Genomic DNA, 23,928 nt, shown 5'->3' on the forward strand with positions numbered 1-23,928 from the left:
TCCCACTGGTGCTGAGCTTCTCCTGCCCCCTTCTATGGGAGGAGATGGGGGCCTACATTTGGGTGGGGTCCTTTCCCCTGAACACTGGGGCTTGACCTTGGAGTGGGTGGAGATGTGGTAGCCCAGGAGAAGATAAGGCTTGAATCCTGAACCCAGGCACGGCTCCTATGCCCCTTGGGATGGGGGCATCAATAGCTGAGAGGAGGGCCAGGTGCGGATTCAGAGAGAACAAGCCAGAGACAAGAAACTCAGAGATAGGAGGTAGAGACACCACAGGGAATGGGAGCCTGCCCAGTGGCCAGCCAGCCCCAGCCCCAGGAGTTGGCCCCTGACCCAGGCCCACCCCCTCCCCGGTGGGGGGTCTGCCGGGCCAGCGGCCAGGGGCCAGGCCTCCCTCCTCAGCCTATACCCCCCCCCCACACACACACCCTCTGGACTGCTCAGGCCTCTGCCCCCGCCCCCACCGCCCACGCTGTCCAGGCTGCCTAGGCCTGGTGGGATCTGGGGGCCTCTTGGTCTCAGCCCCTCCTCCCCCTCCTGGAGCTTCCAGCCAGCCCTGACTGTCTCTCCCAGGCTCTCTGTCGGCCAGTGCTGCTCCTCCTTGCCCACCACATCCTTGTCTCTGTCTCTGCCCCTGCTCTCTCATTTTCTCTCTCCACCTCCAAGTGAAGGTGTCTCTGTTGCTTCACCCTAATTCCTCTGCAGGTCTGAGGCCTCTAGAGTTTCCTAGGCTTTTGAGTCAGTCCATGCTGTGTCCTGTCCTGTGTTCTTGCCTTTTCTCAGGATGGGTCCTCTACGGCTGTTGTGGGGAGAGGGAAGGGGGCGAGGCCCTAGGACAAAGTGTCTTTTCCCTTACACTGAGGGATTCTGGAGTTTGGGGTTACCTAGCGGACAAGAAGCTGTGGAAATGTCACCTTGGCCATGCTGTGGGTTAGATGCCCTCCCGCAGATATGAATGTTCCTGACCTCACCCTGGTCCGAGACCCTGGGTGGGTAGTGCAGGCCAGTGACTTCGGTTGGATTTCAATTTTGGGGCATACCACACGGGCCCTAGCTGCTCATTTATTGTTCAGATCAGAGTGAGCCTACCTGACCGTCAGCACACCCACGCCAGCTAACGCCCCGATGTCAGAGCGTACTGTTGCACACCCACACTCACACACAGAGCTGGGCCGCAGCCAGTGGTGCTTAGATCCCCCTCCTACTCTGCTTGTGGCCGGGATTCCTGAGGGTTGGGCCTATGGAACCTGCTGTAGGGATAAATGGGAGCTCTCCAAACGCGGTCATGCCTTCACCTGGTCAAGGGGTGAGGGTTGGGGGCACAGGGTACCTGGGACCTTGCGGGTCTGGCAAGAGGGATCTTGGGCCCTGAATTCTTTTTTTTTTTTTTTTAAGATTTTATTTATTTATTTGGCAAAGAGAGAGACAGCCAGCGAGAGAGGGAACACAAGCAGGGGGAGCGGGAGAGGAAGAAGCAGGCCCCCAGCGGAAGAGCCTGATGTGGGGCTCGATCCCAGAACTCCGGGATCATGCCCTGAGCCTGAGCCGAAGGCAGTCGCTTAACGACTGAGCTACCCAGGCGCCCCTCGGGCCCTGGATTTTAAGCCAGACTCAGAAACTGAGTGATTGAGGTCCCTAATCTGGAGCCTGTCACTGTGTCTGTCGGAGTCACAGCTAGTGGTCATCAACCTCCGTGGTGCCAGGATTACTGTGGGCTGCTGTTACTCTGTGTGACTGTCCACGTTACTGAGTCTGGCTGTCAGCATCCCAGTAGTACTGTGGATGCACCGTCATTGTTCCTCGATGTTACTGTCAGTTTCATTGCATCTTTGATTCTGGGGTTATTGTCACTTTGATTGTGTCCGTGGCAACAGGTGTCATTGGCCCATTTGTTGGTGTCATTATTTATGACTGTCAGTCACTGCATTGTCACTATAATGATTGTCAGCACCCCTGTGTGCCATTGTCAACTATACAAATGTGTCATTTTCACTGGGTGTTGTTCTCACTGTGTACTGGTGTCTTTGTTTCACAGTGGGACAGTGACAGTAAATTGGGGGCCCAGGATTTGTCTCTTGATGTGTCACCTGTGTGTGTATAATGATGACACTGTGAGGTTCTGTGTCAGGAGAGGTGCTGGGCTCCTTGTGCTAACAGAGGGTGTGGGCTGCTAGGTACTGGCCTCCTTTCTTGTTGGTGGAGTGCCCTCTGTTGCCTCCTCATTGTGGGGCTGGGGCTAGAGGCCAGGCTGGCCGGTGGAGGGGTCTACAGAGAGCTTTAGCCAGTTTGCACAGGCCCTATCTGAGGCTTTATGGGATTTATCCTCCAGATTTATCCCAGAGCCATGGGGTGTGGACTTGGAAAATTCTTGGGGAAGATGCTCTTTGCCCTGGGATGGGTGGCCCGAGATGAACCAGGGCAGGGTGGAGGTAGAGCCTAGATGCCTCTGGCCTCAGCTTCCCTACCTGGGAATGGCCCCAGCTGGGACTCTGAGGGAAGGGGGGAGTGAAATTGGCTTGGGTCTTTCTGGATCTGCAGGAGCAGAGATGGGGCGGGGTAGGGTGGGGTTTTAGTCTTCCCTTATTCTCTGGGGGCTGTACTCCTGGCCTGCCAGGGAGAAGTCCTGCAGCCTCCAGGGAGACTGCACTGACATCATCCTCCCTTTGCACGGGGGGAGCTAGGTGTGCTTAGAGGGATGCTCTAGAATGAGCACAGAGACCCTTTCTGGATCTGTCCCTTCCTCTGCCCTTGAATCTCTGCCTAGCCCCTGTGGTCCCCCATGTCTCTTCCTGGGTCTCTTTTCCCATTTCTCCCTATCTTGGTCTCACTTGTCCCCTGGGTCTTGGCTCATGGCTTTCTCTCTCTCCCTGCCTCTTTGCTCCCCCCTTCCCTGGGTCTTTGCCTTTTCTGGGTGCCCCCAGCCATGCAGTGTCTGTTTCGGTACCCCATCCCCCACTCTGCAGCACTCGCGCTCTCGGCAGCGCCCGTCTCCCATGGCTGCAGCCTCGTTGGCCCAAGGCCCGGCCCTTACAGTAACTCATCGGGCTGATGGAGGCGACTTTGATGAAGAAGCCACCCCTCCCCCTGAGGGGGCCTATGTGTGTGTGTGTGTGTGCGTGTGTGTGTGCGCACGCACGTGTGTGCACGCTTGTATGCATGTACACTCATGCCAGTCTGTCTTCTTGCCCCTGCTCCCCCAACTGGGGCCAAGAAGGAGCTGGGAGCAGAGGGCCACCCTGTCCCTCTTCCATCCTGTGATCTAACCTTGGTCCCTTCTGCCTCCCTGGGCCCTGATTCCTGCCCCCATGTGGTGGGCAGTGGGGCCTGGCACTGAGGTTATCTTCCAGGCTGTGAGGAGAAAGGCACGGACAGATGGTGGAGATGGTGGGGGAGCAGCTGAGGGCTACCTGCAAGGGTGGAGGTGGGGAACCAGGTAGGCCTGTAGCCTCTTGCCTCTCTCTATTTCTCTCTCTCTCCCTTCCTCATTCCCTCCTTCTGAATTCACACAGTCCCTGGGTTCATTTCCTGGCCCCACTGCTTGCTGACTGTGACGTTGGCCATTGTCTTAACCTTCTAGGCCTGAGGAGTAGTTGAAGATAGGGGAGTGGCTGAGGGTCAGGGGGAGCCAGGCCAAGTGGTAGCTAAGGCCCTGGGAGTCACTGATGTGGGAGGGATAGCCAAAGCCACCTGGGGCCTAGAGGGCCAAGCTGTGCCAGGGAGGGCAGTCAGAGCACCTGCTGCTGTGGCTGGAGGAAACCAGGTGCAGGTGGGGGAGCTGCCCGGGGAGGGCTAAGTGAAGCCATGGGCGGGCAAGAGCCCTGTCCCATAAAGGAGCCCCCGGAAGTCAGATTCTCTCCAGCTCTCACACTCACCGCTGCGGGCTGACACCCACGTTTGTCTCCTCCCTACTGCAGCTCTGTTTGCAGTTTCTCTGGCAGTTCTCGGCTGTATGTCTGGCTGTTTGTCTGGCAGTATTTCTGACAGTGTCTCTGGCTGTGTCTGGCAGTGTGTCTGTGTGTCTGAGTGTCCCTGGCAGTGTTTTTAGTGGTGTGGATACTTCCTGACTGAGCATCTGGCCATGTCTCTGGCTCTCTTTCTAGCTGTTTTTTTGGGTGTATGCCTGTTTGTGTCTATCAGTTTCTCTGGTATTTCTCTGCTTGTGTGTCAGGCAGTTTCTCTGGCCGTGGTTTCTGACAGTGTCTCTAGCTCTCCTGCTATGTCGCTGATGGTTTCTGTGCCTGTGTTTCTTGCTCTTTCTCTGAGGGTATGTGTGCTTGCGTCTGGCTGAGCCTTTTCCAGTATTTCTGGTGGACCCTTTGGTTGTGTGTCAGTCTTTCTCTGGCCATGCCTCTGCCTGCTTATCGGGTCACAGCTACCCGTTTCTCTGGCTTCTCTGATGGTGCCTCACACAGTATCTCTAGTGTATCTCCAGTTGTGCGTGGAGCTCTTTCTCTCGGACTCTGGTTGTTTTGGGCAGTGTCTTGGCTGTGTGTCAGGCTATATCTCTGACAGCACCACTCACCCTGCTTGAGTGTCTGGCTGTATTCCTCTCTAGATCTCTGTTTCTGTCTGGTTGACAGTCCCCTTCTCTCTTCACACTGGGGTAGGAGAGTCATATTTGAGGCCTTTCTTCTGCAGGAAATTGTTATTTCCCTGCCCTCAGGTGTGATCATGTGTGGGGGTACGGTGGGGAGCAGGCAGTTGGACCCCACAAAGAAGGACAGCAGATTAGGGGACCCCTGGATCCATCCTGGCTTCTGGGGACATCCTGTCTGTGCTTTGTGTACCTGCAGAGGTGTGTGTAGACCCTGATGTCCATCGGGGCTGAGGGTCTCAGGCTCCTGGGGCATGTGTCTGGGGTGAAGGATGGGCTGGGGCCCCTGACAAGGACTTAGATGTGAAATACCCTCCTTGTCTCTCACGGTCGTTGTACACTAAGGCAAAAGCCATATCTGACCTTGGTCCCCTGCTGCTGTGAACATCCCAGAGCCCGGTGGCAAGGCTCACGGAGGGGTGGGGGGGTGCAGACACGAGGGGCTTCAGAGCCTCCGGGTTTCAGGCTCTCTCCCCAGGAGCACAGCAGGGGGCCTTCCATTCAAGGCAATTTGGAGAAGTACAGACCTCCTGTTAAGTTCAAACATTACCCTTTGGTTTGCAGTGCTTATAGCTAATTAGCCAACCTCACCAGTAAAGTTATTTTTTTTTTTTTAGAAAAATGGCCCTAGCATGACCAGTGTTCCATAACTCGTCCGTGGCCGACTACCACCCTGCAGCTAGCAGCCTTATTGAACGACAAACCACTGTCGTTGCCTTCTACCGTCTTAGCAAACCTTTGCCTACAGATGCCAATAATGTTGCTTTCTATTCCTTGAAGGAGAATCCTGAGCCCCATTAAGAAGGGCATTTGGGGTCAAGGTGCCCCTAGCCCTAGGGCTGGGATCTCCCAGTCTTGCCTGAGAACAGGGAGGGGCTCCCCAGGAGGTTCCTGCCTGGGTTGATGCTGCCCCTTCCCCCGCCACCCCCATTTCTCCCAGCAGATGGCTGCTCCTGTCCCGTGGGCCTGCTGTGCTGTGCTCGCTGCCGCCGCTGCCGTTGTCTACGCCCAGAGACACAGTCCTCAGGGTGAGTGCTGGAGGAGAGGATTCTGGGGGGGCGGGGTGGTGTTCCCTCCTGACCCCCACCTAGAGCTGAGCATGAGCCTTCCTTGACACAGCTGTGTGCGTCCACCAAAGACCACACACTGGCACGTGCTGGCATTGTCACACACAAACACCCGTGAGTCATGACACTGATAAGCTGGGTGACCCGGTGATGTTGTCTTATATACACAGTCCTCCAGTCACTCCACATGGTCCTGTGCTGATGGGATCTCTGGCTTGGTGATCTGGTCCTCTTCCTACTAGAGTGGGTGTAGGGTACAGGCAGCTGGGGTGGGAGTTGGGGTCTGCTAGGGGTAGGGCCCTGTATAGTATCTTTGAAATGGGATTTCATTTGAAATGGGGGCTTGTGGGGGTGCAGTGGAAGGCACTGAGAGAGAAAGAGGCCAAGACTACTTTCCCTTATCCTAGAGGGAAGATGGAGACAGAGAGGGTAGACTGAGAACAAGATGTGGGGGACGGGCAGGGTGACCAGTGGGAGACGGCTGGCACACTAAGGAAGGGGCCGGGTCAGTCTGCTGGGATGGTTGGAGGAGGCAGGGATTGCTCAGGGTGGACATTGGCGGCCTCCTGCCCTCCCGCTACCATTTGTCAAGGGACGGCTGAGTTCTTCCCACAGCCCACATAGCAAGAAGCTGCCCCCCTGCTGGGAAACAGGTGCTCTCTTAACTTGACCACCAGCGCTCAAACTGCATTTGAGGCAGGACCTCACATGGCTACATTGGCATACGGTCTGACCTAGAAACTCCTCAAACAAGCTCTGAGTTGTAGGGAGCTCTCTCCTTGGATGGGTCCTGCTCCCCGCCATCCTTGGGTGGGTTGGGTAGAGGCAGAGAGGGTGGGGGCACCTCTGGGGCCCAGGCACAGAGCACACTCTGCCACCCTCAAGGCTGTGGGTTCAAGGAGGGCAGTGGGTCAAGGCTCCTTTGCCTTCTTCCTTGTGAGACTGACACTGAGACCCGGAAAGAGCCTAGCCCACCCCAGGGCTGCTCCCCAGTGGGCAGGGGGTGAAAGGACCACCAGGCCAGCCCATCAACCCCTGCCTGCAGTCAGTCTGGCTTGGGCTCCTGTGCTGATCTTACCTGCTTGGACCTGCCAGTGGCCACTCCCATCGGCTTGGCCCCTGCCCTGTATTGTGGGTAAAGACAGAGCCACAAGTGACCAAGGGCTTGAGCGTTAAGTCCACATCTCTGAGAGTGTGTAACTGTCCTCAGAACTAGTAAGGGAGGGGATTAGGCTGTCCGTTAGGCTGTGTTCTTGTGCGGATGAGACCATGTCCCTGTTCGAATGCATTTCTCTGTGTGGTTGTATCCTTGGAGGCTGTGCCCTGTGTGTGACGTTGTCTGTTTATGTGAGACCATGCTCTTTGTGGGGCTGTGTCCTTGTGGTTGGGACTGTACCCTGGGTGATAGTTGGATAGTTTGTTTCTGTCTCTCTGCATGTTTGTGTCCCTGTTACATTGTCTCTCCAAGGTGAGGCTGGGCCATTATGTGTAAGTGTGCCTCTGGGTGACATGCCCTCCCTGTGCACGCGTGTGACCATCTTGTATTAAGTGTTAACTCTCCCTGAAGTGTGTCCCTGTGTGGCTGTGACCTTGTGGACTGTTGTTCTGTGTGTGTTTGCTCTTCTTGTGGTGACTGTCCTCCTCCTATGTGTGTGGTGATGTGAAGTTGCTTAGGACGCCCGGGGGACTGTTTCCGGCCTGTGGTCCCCATGTGAGCCCGTGTGCACAGGTGTGAGGGAGCCGTCAGCTCTGTCCTTCTGTGTTCTCCATGTCCATGACCTCATCCTGTCTCTGTCTCTCATTCTGGCTTCTAACAACCTTTTCACAGCTGATTCCTTTGGAGCATTTGTCACCGCGTCAAGGCCAAGAACCCCATCCTCCCCCTGCTGCTTGATTTAATTTCTGAAATGGACAGCACATCAGTGGGGGCACCCACAGGGCGGGAGGAGAGCTGTCCAGAGACAAAGGATTAAATCATTGCCATCTTTGGAGCTGTTGCACGGCTGTGTGTATTGCCGTTGTTGTGTTATTGTAGCATTTGTGACAGTGTGTGTCTTACGTGATTGTCATGTCACGTTGCCCCTTCTACCTCTGCACTGTGGCCTGTAGTTGTCTTCTGTCATTGTGTTGTCATGTTTTCCTTCCTGCCCTGCCCTTACATTGTTGGTTTGTCATGTTGTGTTTCTGTTTACTTTGTGAGGCAGACAGGGTGACTTGGGAGTATTATCCCATTGTCATTGTATTTGTTGTGCTGTTGGGTGGCTGTTTCCTCATCTTGTGGCTATACCTGCCCCACAGTATTAAAGAACCACATTGGGTCCAAGTTAGTTCTGAGCTGCTGTTGGTCAGTGTTGACGTGCTGCCGCTGGGACCCTGGTGGCCACACCCCCTCCCTTACGGTCAGTTTTCAGCCTCCTCCTCAGGCAGCTGGATGCAGAGTCTGTGCTAGTGGGGGGGGGGGGTTCAGAGAGAGGGGCTTGGCATGTTTCCTGGAAGCTCCAGGTTTTGACAGGGGAGGTTGAGGGGGGGTTCAATGGCTAGGGCTGGTGGATTGGGGGAGCTCTATGGCTTGAGCCTTAGACACTGGGCCTCTGGTCAGGGGGAGGCCCCCATTCAGTCTCTGGTCCAGCTTCACAGCTGTGGCCTCCAAGGCCCCCAGCCACCGCCCTTCTGCCGTTCATCCTTTGTTTGGCTGGTCCCAAGCCCCACAGACGAGTGGTCAAGGCTGGCTGGGTTTCCTGCTTCCCTCTCCTGTAACAGGGGACAGGGACCGAGAGGCTCAGAGAAGGGCAAGACAGAGGCAGGCCGGGGAGGGGGGGAGGACGGGAAGACACAGAGAGACCCTGGCACAGGAAGGGTGACAGAGGCAGCAAACAGGGACAGATGTTCCAGCACAGAGAAAAACAGTACTGGGGAGGGGGCTGCAACGGAGGGAGGGGGTGACTGGTGGCATAGGGGGATCCCTACCCCCTGCAGTCCTGGTGGTGTTAACAAGTCTAATTAAGAGGCCACTGGCCCAAGTTAATTGGCTCGTTAACAGGAATTGCCTCTGAAAATCCCCCAACTCAGCAGGGTGGCTCTCTGGAGGGGAGATGTAACCGAGTGTTAACGAGGGATCCCGCAGCCCCCCCTCCACCGCTGCCCCCCTCCCACTCGCTCTTCCCCTCCCACCCTCACTCCACAGATCTGGCCAAGACCAGGGAAGCATCTGTCCTTCCAGGCTTGGGGGGCAGGACGAGGAATGAGGAGATCAGAGTCATATCACCCAGCTCTGCATGCCTGCCTTCTCCTCTGTTGTCTGTAGATCGGAGTCTCCTATTTTCTGTGTCCTGTTCACCTCCCCCACCTAGTGCTGCCTCTCGACAGGTGCTCCCTCCCACCCTTCCACTCCAGTCTCCTGGGTTCAGTCCATCACGCCTGGGTTGCCGAGGCCAGGGCTGGGGTTTGCTTTTGGCTTTGACAGGCCCCTCCTGGGGGCAGGAGAGGAATGGTCAGAGAGCTCTCACGGCCCCAGCACTCCCCCGCTCCCCACCCCCCCAACCCCAGCAGTTCCTGTCTCACAAAGTTGATAGCTGCAAGGAGTTCCCTAGGCTCCCAACCTGGATCTCCCTTCTGCTGCTACCCGAGCTCTGGATGGCTGCAGTGGGGCAGGTTAAGGGCAGCGTGTCGGGGGGGTCAGAGTGGGAGGGAGAGAGGCAGGACAGGAGACAAAGATGGGGACAAGAGACAGAGAAAAGAGTCCAGAAGTAGGGCCCCTCAGCGCCAGCCTGCCTGGGTAGCAGATGTCAGTGATTGGGGCTGGGCCTGTAGGTGGCAAGAGGTTAGGGTCACAGGGGTCAAGAAAACTTTCTAAAGGACCTAGTGACTGGAGGTGAACTGGGTTTTCACTGAGATTTAACCCCTCCCAGCACTCTACACAAACTTTCTCCCACACACATACACACCGAAGATCACCCATTCACGCACAAAATCCCCAGACACACGCGCACGCACGCGCGCACACACACACACACACACACACACAAATTTGGAGGCATTCACAGCCACAGAGAACTTTTACACACTCCTCATCTCCTGACACACACACCATCAGACACAGAGCCTCTTGGCCTAGACTTGTCACTCATAGGCTCTCATCTATGCACATTGACCTGGTGGTGCCAGGCAGGGCCGTGACCTATGACTTTTGCCTTGTGCTCTCCCTGCCCCCCCCCCACAGAAGCACCCCACGTGCAGTATGAGCGCCTCGGTTCCGATGTGACTCTGCCATGTGGGACAGCAAACTGGGATGCAGCAGTGACATGGAGGGTAAATGGGACAGACCTGGCCCCTGACCTGCTCAATGGCTCTCAGCTTGTGCTCCATGGCTTGGAACTGGGCCATAGCGGCCTCTATGCCTGCTTCCACCGTGACTCTTGGCACCTGCGCCACCAAGTCCTCCTACATGTGGGCTGTAAGTGTTGCTCCCAACCCCTTATCTGACCCCCCCCCCCCATTTCACTCAAGAGGATTGTCAGTGAGGCTTAGACCTTTGGCCCAGATCAAATCCTCTTCCTTTCTGGCGGTGGGGGGGGGGGGGCGCTGCAGCACCCTGACCTTTGCCCTCTGATCCTATCCTAGCCTTCTCTTCTGACCTCTGAGCCCAGTGTTTCCCACGGAGTCCAGACCCCTGGGCATTCTGCACATGTATCCCACCCCCACCCCACTCCCGGAGGTCTGTGAGATCCGGAAATCATGTTCCCTATGACAAGATGGGCAGAGGAGGGCTAGCAGGGCACGATCCTTCTGGGGCCTGACAGGGAGGAATCCTAGCGTCACAGCTCCAAGCAGGAGTGACCCCACTCCATGTGCGCTCTCACAGGGGCTGGTTATGCAGGTAGAGGAACAGGCACTCTGGGAGGCTCCGGGGAAGAAAGAGCACTTCCTGGAGTGGGACGCACATGGAGATTTGGTGATTTGGAGGATACATTGACGAAGTCACTTCTGGCAGAGCTAAGTGTGACTATAGGCCTCAGAGGCTGTGAGGGCATGAAAGGGCCACTTGGGCTGGTGTAAGTGGGGGAAGGGAGCTAAAGGAGGTTTAGGGCAGATCATGATCCTAGAAGCTAGGGAGTGACATGAGCAGGGTCATCGTGTTCTTAAGAGATCCTTCTCAGGGCAGTGAAGAGAGACAGGTTGGATGGGGGCAATGCCAGGGCAGGAAGGAGGCTGTTCTGGATGCAGCGCAGATGATGAGGAAGAGGGGCCAGGGCATGGAGTCGGGGCAGTTGAGAGGGGCTGATTGGACCTCCAGGAGTTGGTGGTGGATTGAAGGTAGAGAGGACAGGAGAGTAGAGAGCAGGAGGAGTCAAGACAGCCGGTCCTACCCATCACTGCAACAGGGGCAAGGTGGAAGGGTCAGTGGAGGAAAAGATGGTGTGTTCTGGAGGTGCCTGGGTGGCTCAGTCAGTTAAGCATCTGACTCTTGATTTCAGCTCAGGTCTTGATCTCAGAGTCCTGAGTTCAGGCCCTGTGCTGGGCTCCACGTTGGGCGTGGAGCCTACTTAAAAAAAAAAAAAAAAGATAATGTGTTCTGTTTGGACAGTAGTATGCAAGTCATCTTATTTTGGATTTCCCTAGAGTCAGATCCCAGGATGAGAGTTTGTATGCAAGTAGTTCATTTGTCTGGTGGCAGAAACACCGTAAGGAAATGAGAAGATGCTAGAAAAAGGAAGTTAAGGGGACCAATAAAGACGGAGTTATCCAGTTATCTGGGCAACTGCAGCTTCGCCCTGAGGGAACTCTGAGTGCCCAGGCAGAACACGTACCTGGGAGTTCGGCCTGAGCTGTGAGGGAGCTTAGAAGTTTGTATACTAATTCCTGCCCATCCTTGGTTGAAGGAGTCTCCCAGGGTGGGGGCAGGGATGCTTTCATTCCCCCACACTTTTGGCCTGATGCCTCAGCAAGCAGTGCAGGTTTTGGTGACCACTGAAAGCTCTTAGGCACCTAACTGCAGCAGAGGGCAGTAGGGACGGGCCAGGGATCTGCCGGGGCATCGCTGACGCCTGCTGTAGGTATGTGGGATTGGGGTCCTCGGGACAACTGGGAGCTGAAGGCTGTAGCCAGTGGATCTGAGGGTCTGGGACTCAGGAGAGGCCTGGGCTGAGGATGGGATGGGAAAGGCCACGGAGGGGGTGAGATGGCCAAGGGAGAGAACTCTGGGATGAGAAGAGAGGACGACCCAGAACTGGGCCCTGAAGACCATCACTTTATAAAGGGTCGATGGAAAGAAATGAGCCACAAAAAAGAGAAGAGGAGGAGCCAACAGGAAGGTAGAGGGAAAAGGGAGTGAATGTGATTCAGAAGACAGGTTTGGAGAAGTTGGAATGAGGAGCTTATCAGTGCTGCTGAGGGTCAAGCTGGATGGGCACCCACCAACAGGATATTCTGAAAATAGTTCCATTTCTTTTCTCCTTGAGCCAAAGATTCATGTTTCTCTGGCCTCATCCCATTTGGGGGATGCACCTCACTTTCTGAGGTTCCTCGGGAGCTGCCTAGGGGAGGAGATGCTTGAGCGACCTGGGAGTGGGCCCTTTCCCTGTTGTCAAGAGATTGCTATGGACAACCACGGGAAATGTTATACTGAAGGGTTGCTCATGGTCGTCCACAAAACACTGACCCACCAGTGGGGTTAGAGTAGGGGTGAAAATGTGTTTTGGTGGGGATATTCTTTTTCACACAGAAAAGCCTTCCTGTGTTTCAACTGGAAAGATGGCAATCATATCCAAGTGTCTGAGTTGCAAGCCAAGGGTGGAATGACCCCTGTTGTCCAGGTTGAGAAATACAGGACCAGCCTACCTGAGTTCTCCCGGGCCCACCAAGAGGTCCGTTGGAAGTGGAACGCTCAGCCTAGCCCCATGTCCGTACACACAGAAAAGATCATACGCTGCGTGCCATGGAAGAAGGAGGAGACCAATTTGACACCCCTGTCTTCTCAGTTTGAGTCCTAGAAGTCCTTAGGATGGACGAGGCTGGCCATGATGGTTAGGCCTTGGTGACCCTGGGCCCTATTCCTAATGACTTGATCTTTGAGAGGTCTTTGAAGAGAAATTGGGTCTAGAAGTGGTGTCTGTAGTCTGTACCCACAGGACATGCCCACAGCTGCCCTGTTGTGACCAGTAGCCCAGGCCTTTTATATATGGCGCTGCCCACTCCCCAGGCTCTGCGTGTCAGAGGAGGGCTGGCCATGAATTGGCTGTAGCGTTAGTAACAGGTACTTATCTCTCATTGCCTTGTTTCCTTCTAAAGAGCTGGTCAGAGGAACAGGGGACATTAATCATGATTGTTTCAGTCACTTTATATTAGTAACAAGAGACTGGGCTTGGCAACACTCAATATCAAATTATTCTTCTAGCAGCACTCGGAGAACAGGACAAAGTTACCCCTGATTTGTGAGTCATTCAAGCCAAAAATTATTTAATATTTATCCTAAACATACAAGATTTTCATGTTTCTATTTCCAAGGGAAACTGATCACAAAAATATCCTGTTGAAAGTCGTCTTAACCAGACTGATCCCTGAACTGCTTTCTCCCCGTCCACCTTCCTGCCCTCGGGCGGGTGCTCACAGACAGCTCGGAGGAGTCCCCCCCCCCCTCCCCGGGCTGATGAAAGGACCGCCACATTAGGAAACAAGATCACAGGGTTACCTTTACTAGCATCCTTTTGTTTACTAGACACTGCTGATTCAGTGTATTTCTGATTTTAAGCTAAAACAAATCAGAGTGCTTTACTGATTTTAAATGGACAGTTCCTTGTCCAGTTTTTACATATCTGTATTTGATTGGTCAGGACAGGAACGCCAGAACCCCTGGTTCAGCACTGCTTCCCCCTCAGCCCTGTTTGGCTGAGAAGGAAAGAGCAGCTTGTGGATGAAGAAGTCTGGGGGAAAAAGACAGGTGGGAGGCAGGAGAGGGGCATCTGGGAAGCCAGAAGTTGGGGTGCCTTGAGAGATGTCATGAGATAAGGTTGGGACAGGCCACGGGCTTTGATGCCACACAGGAGGAGTGTGGGTGGGGCCCGGGCAGGGCTGGAGCTGGAAGGGTCACCCTGCCCCACCCAGCCCGATCTGGCCTGGCCAGGGGTGTGGGCAGCCTGCCCCTCCTTCTCTCTGGGCCGGCGGGCAGGCCTCGTGCGTGCCGGGGGCTCCAGCCCAGGCGGGCTGGCGAGATGAGAGGAAAAACATGCGGTTTGGTGGGCTGGACATGGAAAAACAAGCCAATTAGGAGGAAAACAAACAAACCCTGGGCCAGCGGGGGCACACGCACACATGCACACCCATACACGGCCCCGCATGGGACCCGAGGATGACCTGCCACAGGCTACCACAGTCACTTGGGCATCTCAGGAGCCCCCACAAAGGGCAACTTGGGATGCCTGGGCATCCAAGAATATGTATGCCCAGAGAATGACCTGACACATACGCATATGAGTTTTTGCTCACACACAGCCTCTAACATGTTCTCACGTGGATTCAGCTCATACGTGTGGACACACTTGGAATTCTGGGCACTTTCCCACACCCACAGTTTGAAAAATGTGTTCAGGCTTAAGCTTCGTCTCATGTATAGCGTTTCAGGTATGAGTCTTGCTGTCCTGTTTTTCAGACACCATGGCGCACTTACGCGTGTTCTCGGAGAGTACCTCAGCCCCTCGGCCACACCCGTACAGGCAGTCTTGAAGTCAGACAGCCTGCCCGGAGTCACACAAGTGCAGTCTGCAGTCACACACAGCCAATTGCAGGGTTACACGGTTGCCCAGAGTTCCAGTCTCACACACGAAGCCTCTCAGAGTTAACACACAGCCTCACAATTGCCATGTCTTAAAAACAGCTTCTTCCCTACTTGCAGCACGCTCACAACAGGCCTGATCGCACGCTGTCCCACAACCTCACACTTGGTCTCTCACAGCACCCCCACCTCCGCCCACCCGGCCCCTCAGCTGGGCTCCAGCTGCAGCAAGTCACTCCTTTTCTTCCTTTCTTTGTTTTTCTTTCCTCCTTTTCCCTCTGAGAAACCTGGTCCCTGTCAGGAAACCCAAGCCCTTCCCTACTCAGGGCCCAAGGCCAGGCAGGAGTAGCCAGATGACAGACAAAGCCCTGCCTGGCCCCCCGGTCCCCCATGACCTGCCCAGTCAGAGAGAGGCACTGGTTTGAGGGGGAGGCTGGTCTCAGTTGGGGAGGATGGTCAGGGGGAATGGAGGGGCCTGGTCAGTGGGGAGGCTGGCTGGTGGAGGGGGCCTCTGAGTCCAGTGCCATGGCCCGCTCTGCCCTCCAAAGAGTCCCAGGCAGCAAGGAGCTGACTCTGCAGCCTTCAGTACCCACCCCACCCCCAGCACCCTTCTCCTTTGAAGCTGGGGGAGGGGGGGTGGCAGGAGGGGGGAGTGGAGGCTTCTCAGCCGACCTCGGAATGTCCTTTTCTCCTGGGGTGGCTGCCAACTCTGGCCTGGCCTACAGGCCCCCACAAGGCACTTCCTGTGTCCTTGGCCACCCCCCACCCCACCCCCATGCCTCTGTGTCCCTGGGCAGATAGGGAAGGGATATGAGAGGCACACAGGATGAACATGGAACAGACACAAGATGGACACAGGGCCAGGAAGGCTCCCCAGGGGAAGCAGACAGCAGTGGATGGAATGCAGGTTGCCCCTTGTGGGGGCTCAGCTGGGCTCTGGCTCTCCCCTGCAGGCCTGGGGAGCACCTTTGCCCACAGCGTAGCCCACTCTAGCTGCTACATACACCCAAGTTTCCCAGATGCCTCTCTGACCCTCTCATCTCTCCTGCTGCAAAGCCAGATTGGGCCCTGGGGGTTCGGCCCCGCTATACATACACTTCCCACACACTGGACATGTACATGCAATCAGAGTCAGTCACAATCACGTGTACACTGTGGATGAAAGCCCGCAGTTCCCCATGTGTCACCATGGCCACTCGGCAAGCATAGACATGTACTCCCCCTTTCACAGTCCCTGGCTTATTGAACTGCCCCCCTCCCATTTCCTGTCCACCTGTCAGGCAGGGGGTGGGGGGGGGACACAGGAGGGAGGTGTCAGTGTCCCTGGAGCCACTGACGGACATTCCTTGCCTGGGTCAGATCACAGAAGCTGCCTCCTTCCAGGAACCTGAGCCGGCTGTCCTCACGCCTAACCCAATGCCTGAGGGTGGGACAGCCGGGCTAAGTGCTCACAGCAGCAAGAAGTGTGGTTAGATAGCAGAAAGAACTTCCCAAGTGTATACGTGTGTTCATATAGGTGGGTATCTCCTTCCTGGGGTTTAGTTCCAGCTCTGGCTTGCTGTGTGACCTCAGGCAGGTCTCCATCCCTCTGGGGGACTCCCCATTCTAGATTGCAGGCTGCTGCTAACCAAGTAAAGCGCTTCTTAAAGGGTCTGTGATGGAGGAGCTGGGGGCTAGGGCTTAGGTGAGGTATACAGTGAGGGAACAGTAGCTTCCTCTCAACAGGCGTCTGCACACACGTGCAGTCATACAGGGACACATTCTGACCCGTGGCCATAGAGACTCCTATGTATGTGCCTACTTTCCATCATGGGTCATTCATGTCACAGAGACACGTGTAACACGTATACTCGAGCGTGGAGACACCTCCACACAGAATCACACCCAGTGTGCATAGCCACCCGGGGCTGTTGTTCCTGTGGAACCGCCAGGCTTGTCCTCATGTTTCTTAATCTCTGCTGGGCGAAGCCTGGGATGACTCTTCTCCAGAGAGTGTACTCTGATTACTCCAGCAACCAGAGGACCCAGTCAAGACACCCCCCCCTCCCAGCCTCTGTTGCACAGTTTTTCTCTGTGAATGGACACAGTGTGTCAGGAGATGTGGGGCTGGGGCCGATTCCCCCAGACATCACCTCCATCCTGTGATTGATGAGCTGAGGCCCGCAGCCCCCTGTTCCCTGCAGCTCCCGCCTCCATTGAGCAGGTGGGGGGGGCTCCCTCTTCATATAGCCCTTGTTTTTCTTTAATTAAACATCTGGCTCTCTGCGGCCTGGGAAGCCTCAGACCCTCGCTGACAGCCACCCCTCCCCAACCTCTGGCATTGCCGATGGGTTGAAGGGGGAGAGCTGGGGTTCTGGGGCCCACCTGTCCCCACACTAGCGCCGGGGACTAGGGGCTCCAAGAATACCCTGACCGTGCTGTCCTCACCCCTCAGTGCCGCCGCGGGAGCCTGTGCTCAGCTGCCGTTCCAACACTTACCCCAAGGGCTTCTACTGCAGCTGGCATCTGCCCACCCCCACCTACATCCCCAACACCTTCAATGTGACCGTGCTGTGAGTAGACTTGCCTGTGAACCGGTTCCAACCCTGACCTCTGACCTCTCCTCCAGCCACCCAGTGTGCCCTCAGTCCAGACCCTAGCCCAGCCTTGGGCTTGACCTTCCCCCAACCTCTGCCCCACCTGACCCTTGATGTTGGTAACAGTGCGTGTGCCTCACCCTTCCCCAGGCACGGCTCCAAAATGATGGTCTGTGAGAAGGACCCAGCCCTCAAGAACCGCTGCCACATCCGCTACATGCACCTGTTCTCCACCATCAAGTACAAGGTCTCGATAAGCGTCAGCAATGCTCTGGGCCACAACGCCACAGCTATCACCTTCGACGAGTTCACCATTGGTACGTGGGGCGGGGGTGGTCCCTACAGCATACTCCAGTGGGAGTGAGTAAGTGGATGTGTGCCGGCGGGGTGTGTGAGCATTGCTGGGGATCTTCACGTGTGCATAGGTACATGTGGCGTGTGTATACGTGTGGACGTGTACTCGTGGCGTGTATATACCTGTGAACATTTGAGTGAATGTCCTTTACCTGCAGGGGCCAAGAGACCTTTCCAGCAGCTCTTCCCATCGTCTCTCTGGCTCCCAGAGTATACAGGAGGGGGAGGGGGGCAGGCTGGGCCAGACCCTTGTGCAGCTGCAGCTCCCCCCCCCCCCACGCTAATGGCTTCCTTACGGCTTGTGATGAATGAGGTGTCAGAACAGGAGACAGGACTGGGACAGATACCGCCCTCACCCCACCCCCACCCCAGCCAGACCCTCTGCCTGCCTCTGCCCCATCCCAGCCAGACCCCTTGCCTGCAGCTGCCCCATCCCAGCCAGACACCAGACCCCTTGCCTGCCGCTGCCCCATCCCAGCCACACCCCTTGCCTGCCGCTGCCCCATCCCAGCCACACCCCTTGCCTGCCGCTGCCCCATCCCAGCCACACCCCTTGCCTGCCGCTGCCCCATCCCAGCCAGACCCCTTGCCTGCTGCTGCCCCATCCCAGCCAGACCCCTTGCCTGCCGCTGCCCCATCCCAGCCAGACCCCTTGCCTGCAGCTGCCCCATCCCAGCCAGACACCAGACCCCTTGCCTGCCGCTGCCCCATCCCAGCCAGACCCCTTGCCTGCTCTTACCCCATCCCAGCCAGATGCCAGACCCCTTGCCTGCCACTGCCCCATCCCAGCCAGACCCCTTGCCTGTTGCTGCCCCATCCTGCCAGACCCTCTGCCTGCCCTCCATACCATCACTGAGTCCCCCAGACTGTTTCTACATGAGTTGGGTCCTTACACTCCCATCATGTCCTCAGCCTACCTCCAACCCAGGTCTGCCACGCCTGTGGACTATCTTTTAACCTTGACCCACAGAGCAGCTTCAAACCCAGACTCTTCCAGGGGAGAGTGTATCTCAGTTTGGAACTGGAAGAGTTGAGGTGAAAAGCCAAGCTTGAAGGGAGTGTATGAGACTGGTGCAGGAGGGGGTGATCCAGGTGACAATGGAGACAATGCTGGTAATGGAGCCATCATATAGACCTACTCATTGGGATGCTGGTCATTATGAGCATGGGACTGGGATGATGTGATGAAATTTGGGATATCGCTATCATGAGCTGGTGACAATGACTATAGTGACAGTCCTTGGTGGTGACAGGGGTGTGAGAGGTGGAAATAATGAGACAGTTAATGGTAGCTGCCAGAATGGACAACAGAGAAGAGGGGTGGCCACTGTGACAACTAGGACAATGGTTGGCGATGTGAGATGGTGGACATGGTGACTGGGGTTGACAAAGTGGGGTTGTTCCCAGAGATTAGTGAGGTAATGAAGCTGTGTCTCCTTAACAGTGAAGCCTGACCCTCCAGAAAATGTGGTAGCCCGACCAGTACCCAGCAACCCTCGCCGGCTAGAGGTGACTTGGCAGACCCCTTCGACCTGGCCTGACCCTGAGTCCTTTCCTCTCAAGTTCTTTCTGCGCTACCGACCCCTCATCCTGGACCAGTGGCAGCATGTGAGTGCCCTGCCCTGCCCTGCCCAGATCCCAAGTGCCTGAATCAGAGCCACGTGGCATGGGAGGTATCCATATCACCCATATCAGCTGGTCAGTGTTCCAGTGTGAAGCTGGGGGGCAGTCAAAGAGGCTTTCTTTCCTTGGAGAAGCGATCAGATGGGCCTGGAAGGATGGGTGGGGCTGAGGAAGGTATCCTGATCTGAGGCCCTAAAGGGTTCCCAGTGACCTCCATTAGTGTGATGGGAATACATCTGTTTTTGCGGCTCCCAGGGTAATGGGGAGAAATCCCGAAAGGGAAATGGCAGGCAGGGCAGGTAGGATTTCCCTTTCCTTAACTCTAGCTCTCAGCCCTGATCAGGTATCTCCCTTTTAGACTCTGGCCCAGGCTGCGGACCTGTGCTGGACCCAAGGGGCAGGACAGTCCCTGTCCTCAAGGACTCATAGTCTCAAGGGCTCAAGGGGTCAGAATATGAGTTCAGGCCGTGACTAGTGTCAGGATCGCGAAGTCAGATGTAGCTCAAGGTTACAGATCAGGAGGCAGCCCAGGCTGTGAACGAAGCTGTGGATGAGGCCTGGCATGGGGTCAGGCTGTGGTCTGGGCTGTTGATCAACCTACATTTGCTCTGAGGAGCAGCCAGGCGTTTGGGGCGGACTTGACGTTCTCTCTCCTTTGACAGCCCTGGGCCCACAGGGTTGTAGGCACTCTCTCTGGCCCATGAGGTCTGTGGGCTCGGACGGGGGCTGCGAGGGTGCTCCACAGGCTAACGCAGGCTGGTACCCGGGGGTCAACCCACCCACCGGGCTCCAGCCCATCTCTTCATGCCCCCCTTCCAGCGAGGCTTTAAAGTGCGTAATTTGATTCCAGGGTGCCTGTCCAGGTTGTAGGCCTGGCCCCCACAAAGGCTGCTCACATGTTCTCTGACAGAGTCCGGAGTCCCTCCTGCCTGGCCAGCTGCCCGCGCCTAATGCATCGCTAATAACCAGGGTCTAGTTTCACAAGCCCCCCTCCCCTGCTAACGAGCCACAGGCAGCAGCCCCGCGCATCGCGGCGCACACGCCTCGCAGTGGACCTGGCATACTGCCCGCCACACACACACGGGAACATGCACACATACACGTGGTCCCGGCAGGGCCCATGCTCCGTACATGCATGTGACGAGCTTGCCAAGACCACGCGCTGCAGAGCAGACCCCCACGCTGATGTGGGCAGAGCAAAATATGAGGACTCTGGGGCAGGAACATGTATGACCTGTGGTGTGTGCTTGCCCTGTTCCGTATCTCTTCAGCGTTGCAGTCGGCTCGATTTATGGCTCTTTTGAACTTGCCTTTCGCTCTGAACAGAATCCACTCCCCCTGATCCTTGATACTGGAGAGAAGCCGGTGTTTGATCAGGAGGGTACAGGGGGGAGAACAGAGAAATACATCACTTGGATTTTCAGGGGGAGTGAGAGCTCCAGGCCAGGATTGACGAGAATGGGCACCGGGAGGTCTGGCAGGGGCTATCCCAGCGTGGACAAGGTGGGGCGAGTACTGGGATCCAGTGTGGGTTCCCTGAATCTTCTGCTCTGGCCCTAACTCAGCAGGGAGGCTAGAGGGCGTGTCTGGCATGTGCTCCGGCAGACTGGATGGAGCACTCTGAGGCTAGGCAGATGCCAGCTACTAGAGAATTCCTGCCAGTTGAGGAGCCATTCTCTTAAGGGTGTGGATTAAGGGATCAGTGACAACCTAGCAGCAAGAAGGGCCCAGGCCTAGGAGATGTGGCTGCCAGGAAAACACTGGGCTCCTGCGCCACATTTCTAGAGGTGTATGGTGCCCACCATAAGTCCATCGATGAGGTGATAATTTGATCGGCTCTCCATAGCTCTCTCCCTCTCTACTCAGCCAGAGGGGGGTCTTTGGAGGGCAAAAGGGTATAGGGGACCAGAGGAGGAACTGGGTCCCAACTCCAGGGGAGGAGAGTCTGTGGGGTCCACCAATCTTCCAGGGCTGTGAGTAGGACTTTCTGAGCCCAGGTCTGGGCCCCAAATGACTTTCACCCTGACCCTGACCTTCACCAGTGTCTCCCGCCTCAGAGCCACCGATCGGGGCGGGAGGGGGGAGGTTATTGGAGGGGCTTCCTGCTCTACTTAGACCCATCTTCACACACATGAATACACATACACATGCGTGCATGTCCTCACAGCCTGTCAGGTAGGTAGCCCAGACCCCAGTTTTCCGGGAAGGAAGATTGGAACAGGGACCAAAAAAGCCCTGAAGCCAGACGTGGCCCAGAGCAGCCCCCTCCTCCGCCCCTGCCGGCTGCCCCTGTTTACGAGGAGGCTTAATGAGGCAGCGGGTGCCGCTGAGATGAACCAGAGCCCAGCCTGGGACTGGGAGGGGCGCCGGACAGGCAGGCCAGCCTGAAGGGTGGGGGAGACCAGCAGAATAGGGCTGGCCTGGGCGGGGGTGGGGTGGCGAAGCCTCCAGGAGGAAATGGAGCAGCTGTCCTGCTGTCCTGCTGTCCTGCGGCTTGGGAGGCAGGGTGATAACCATGCGGAGGCCTTCCTGAGTGGGAGGCCAGGATGCTGGGTGCAGTGGGCATCTGGGAAGCCAGGCTCTGAGCTAGAACCCGTGATAATGACAGAGCCGGCTGAAGTGTGTTTGGTGCTCACCATGTGCCCAAGTCCTCATTATACCCCTGTGACTTAGATCATTAGTGCCATTTTACAGATCAGGACAGCAAGGCATATGGAGGTTAAGTAACTTGGTCACCTGGCTGAGAGCGGATGCAGCTGAAACCTGGACTCAGGCAACCTAGCTCCATGTCTGTGTTGATAACCTTTCCTCTAAGCACATCACCATCCCCTCTCTTACCCTGTTAACTCTTGTCACCTCCAGGCAGGACTGAGATCAGGGCTCAGCTGGGCACTTTGAGGGAGCTGGGATGACAGCAGAGTGAGACACAGAGCGAAGTCCTTCTTCTGCTCCCCTGAGGGTGCTTCCAGTCTCCTTCGAGATTTTCTTACTCTCCTTGAGGATCCTGTTCCCTCCCTTGGGGTCTCCTCCCCAAGATGTCTTTACCCTCCTTCAGGAATATTCTCAATATCCTCTCTCTCCCCCCAGGAAGCTCTCTTTTCCTCCAGGGGGGTCTTCACTCGTCTCTCCCCAGAAGTGTTCTCAGTTCCTCTGGGGGTACCTCACTCTCCTGACCCCCAGGGCCCCCTACCCCCATCCCGTGCTCTGGCTGCAGGTAGAGCTGTCAGATGGCACAACGCACACCATCACAGATGCCTATGCCGGGAAGGAGTACATCATCCAGGTGGCGGCCAAGGACAATGAGATTGGGACGTGGAGTGACTGGAGCGTGGCCGCTCATGCCACACCCTGGACTGAGGAGCCACGACACCTCACCACGGAGGCCCAGGCCCCGGGTGAGCACCCCCACCCCCTGCCCCCTGTTCTCTCAGTGGGCCTGCGCTGTTGTCTGGCTCTATCTTGTGCCTTCCAACTCCTCTGAGGACTTACAGCCTTAGAGCCTCTGCCCCAGGCACTCTGAGGCTGCCACACCCCTGTCTGTCTGTCCTGCCCAAGCTGTTACTGGTCCTTGCTGTCTGGACATTGTTGGTGGGGTCATCTTTGAGTCGGGGGGAAGCAGGATCTGCCTGCTGGGGGAGGCAGGACACGTCTGAGAGAGGAAGCAGGGGCTGTCTGATGGGAGAGGCAGTACTGGTCTAACACAAGGAGCGGGAACAGTGTGCCTCCTGAACCCCCCAGATCTGGGTTGGACTGCAGCCCTGGCCCCGCCCTGAGTTCCCCCCCATGTTCCCCAGAGACCACGACCAGCACCACCAGCTCACTGGCACCCCCACCCACCACGAAGATTTGTGACCCTGGGGAGCTGGGCAGCGGCGGAGGACCCTCGGCACCCTTCTTGATCAGTGTCCCCGTAACTCTGGCCCTGGCTGCTGCTGCCACCACTGCCAACAGTCTCCTGATCTGGTAAGTCAAGTGAGGCTGGGTGGCAGAGGGGAGCCCAAGGGGACCCGCATCCCACCCTCATCCCTCACAGCCCCTGCCCTGTTTCCCCAGAGCCCGGCATCCCGTGAGGACACGCCAGCGCACCTGCAGAGGAGCAGGAGGCCGGAGCTGAGCCCGCAGACCCCAGTTTCTATTTTGCACACGGGCAGGAGGACCTTCTGCATTCTCTTCAAACATAATTTGTAGAGACCCCGGCAGGCCCGGGCTTGCCGCCCCCTAGCCCTGCCACACCGCACTGGCCCTCCTCCCTCCCTCAGGAGTGGAGGACCCTGCAGCCAACCCACCCACCAAAGACCCCCCACCCCCACCCTGGCCCCTTGGGCTGGACCCTCCAATGCCAGCGACTCCCAGGAGCCCTAGGGGGGGGTCTGAGGGGAGCCCCTCACATCCATAATTTCTCCTCCTGCCCCAGCCTCCTGTCTGTCCCAGGGTCTCTGTTGCCACCATCAGATTATAAGCTCCTGACGCTGGGGGGGCCCAGCCATCCCCCTCCCCCCAGTGCCCACACTTTTCACTCCCCCACCTGTGCCCGTTTTGTACGACCCTCCCCTTTCCCTGCTCCCACCCCACAGTATTTAATGCCCTGTCGGTCCCTTCTAGTCTGACTCAATGGTAACTTGCTGTATTTGAATTTTTTATAGATGTATATACAGGGGTGGGAGGGCGGGGGGTTCTCATTAAACGTCACCATTTCATGAGTCCTTGGAACAGACCCACTTTGGGAGGGTATCCTCCTTCCAAGGATCCCTCCCCTTCTAGGCCTGGAGGATGGAAGAAATTCTACTTGGAGAGAGTCACCTCTCTCCATATAGATGGGGAGAGGCAGGACAGCTCTCAGGCACATGTGTCTGGGGCTGGGGCTTTCTGCTACTTCGGGGATAAGGCTCCCTGGAGACCAGGGGCAGAGTTGTGGGGAATGAGGGGTCCCAGTGAGGCAGATCCCAC

The 23,928-nt window shown here is 56.6% G+C and overlaps 1 protein-coding gene across 5 annotated transcripts in view; it reads left to right on the forward strand.

Annotated features, from left to right (window-relative positions):
• CNTFR (ciliary neurotrophic factor receptor) overlaps window positions 1–23,656 on the forward strand; it is a 41,635-nt gene extending 17,979 nt beyond the window's left edge. For 2 of the 5 annotated variants that reach the window (XM_045780683.2, XM_045780682.2), the window contains exons 3-10: window positions 5,538–5,622; window positions 9,881–10,114; window positions 16,863–16,980; window positions 17,155–17,321; window positions 18,803–18,966; window positions 22,196–22,376; window positions 22,776–22,944; window positions 23,035–23,655. In XM_045780683.2, the coding sequence (XP_045636639.1) occupies window positions 5,538–5,622; window positions 9,881–10,114; window positions 16,863–16,980; window positions 17,155–17,321; window positions 18,803–18,966; window positions 22,196–22,376; window positions 22,776–22,944; window position 23,035 (1,119 nt within the window). In that variant the 3' untranslated portion in view covers window positions 23,036–23,655. Of the gene's footprint in view, window positions 1–5,534; window positions 5,623–9,880; window positions 10,115–16,862; window positions 16,981–17,154; window positions 17,322–18,802; window positions 18,967–22,195; window positions 22,377–22,775; window positions 22,945–23,034 lie in introns of all 5 variants that reach the window. The other 3 variants (XM_045780684.2, XM_087869586.1, XM_087869585.1) reach the window with 3 other exon arrangements.
• The last annotated feature ends 272 nt before the right edge of the window (window positions 23,657–23,928 follow it).

Source organism: Ursus americanus, chromosome 18 (genome assembly GCF_024610735.1).
Source record: "Ursus americanus isolate L20-20 chromosome 18, mUrsAme1.1.p, whole genome shotgun sequence".
Classification (NCBI taxonomy): Eukaryota; Metazoa; Chordata; class Mammalia; order Carnivora; family Ursidae; genus Ursus; species Ursus americanus.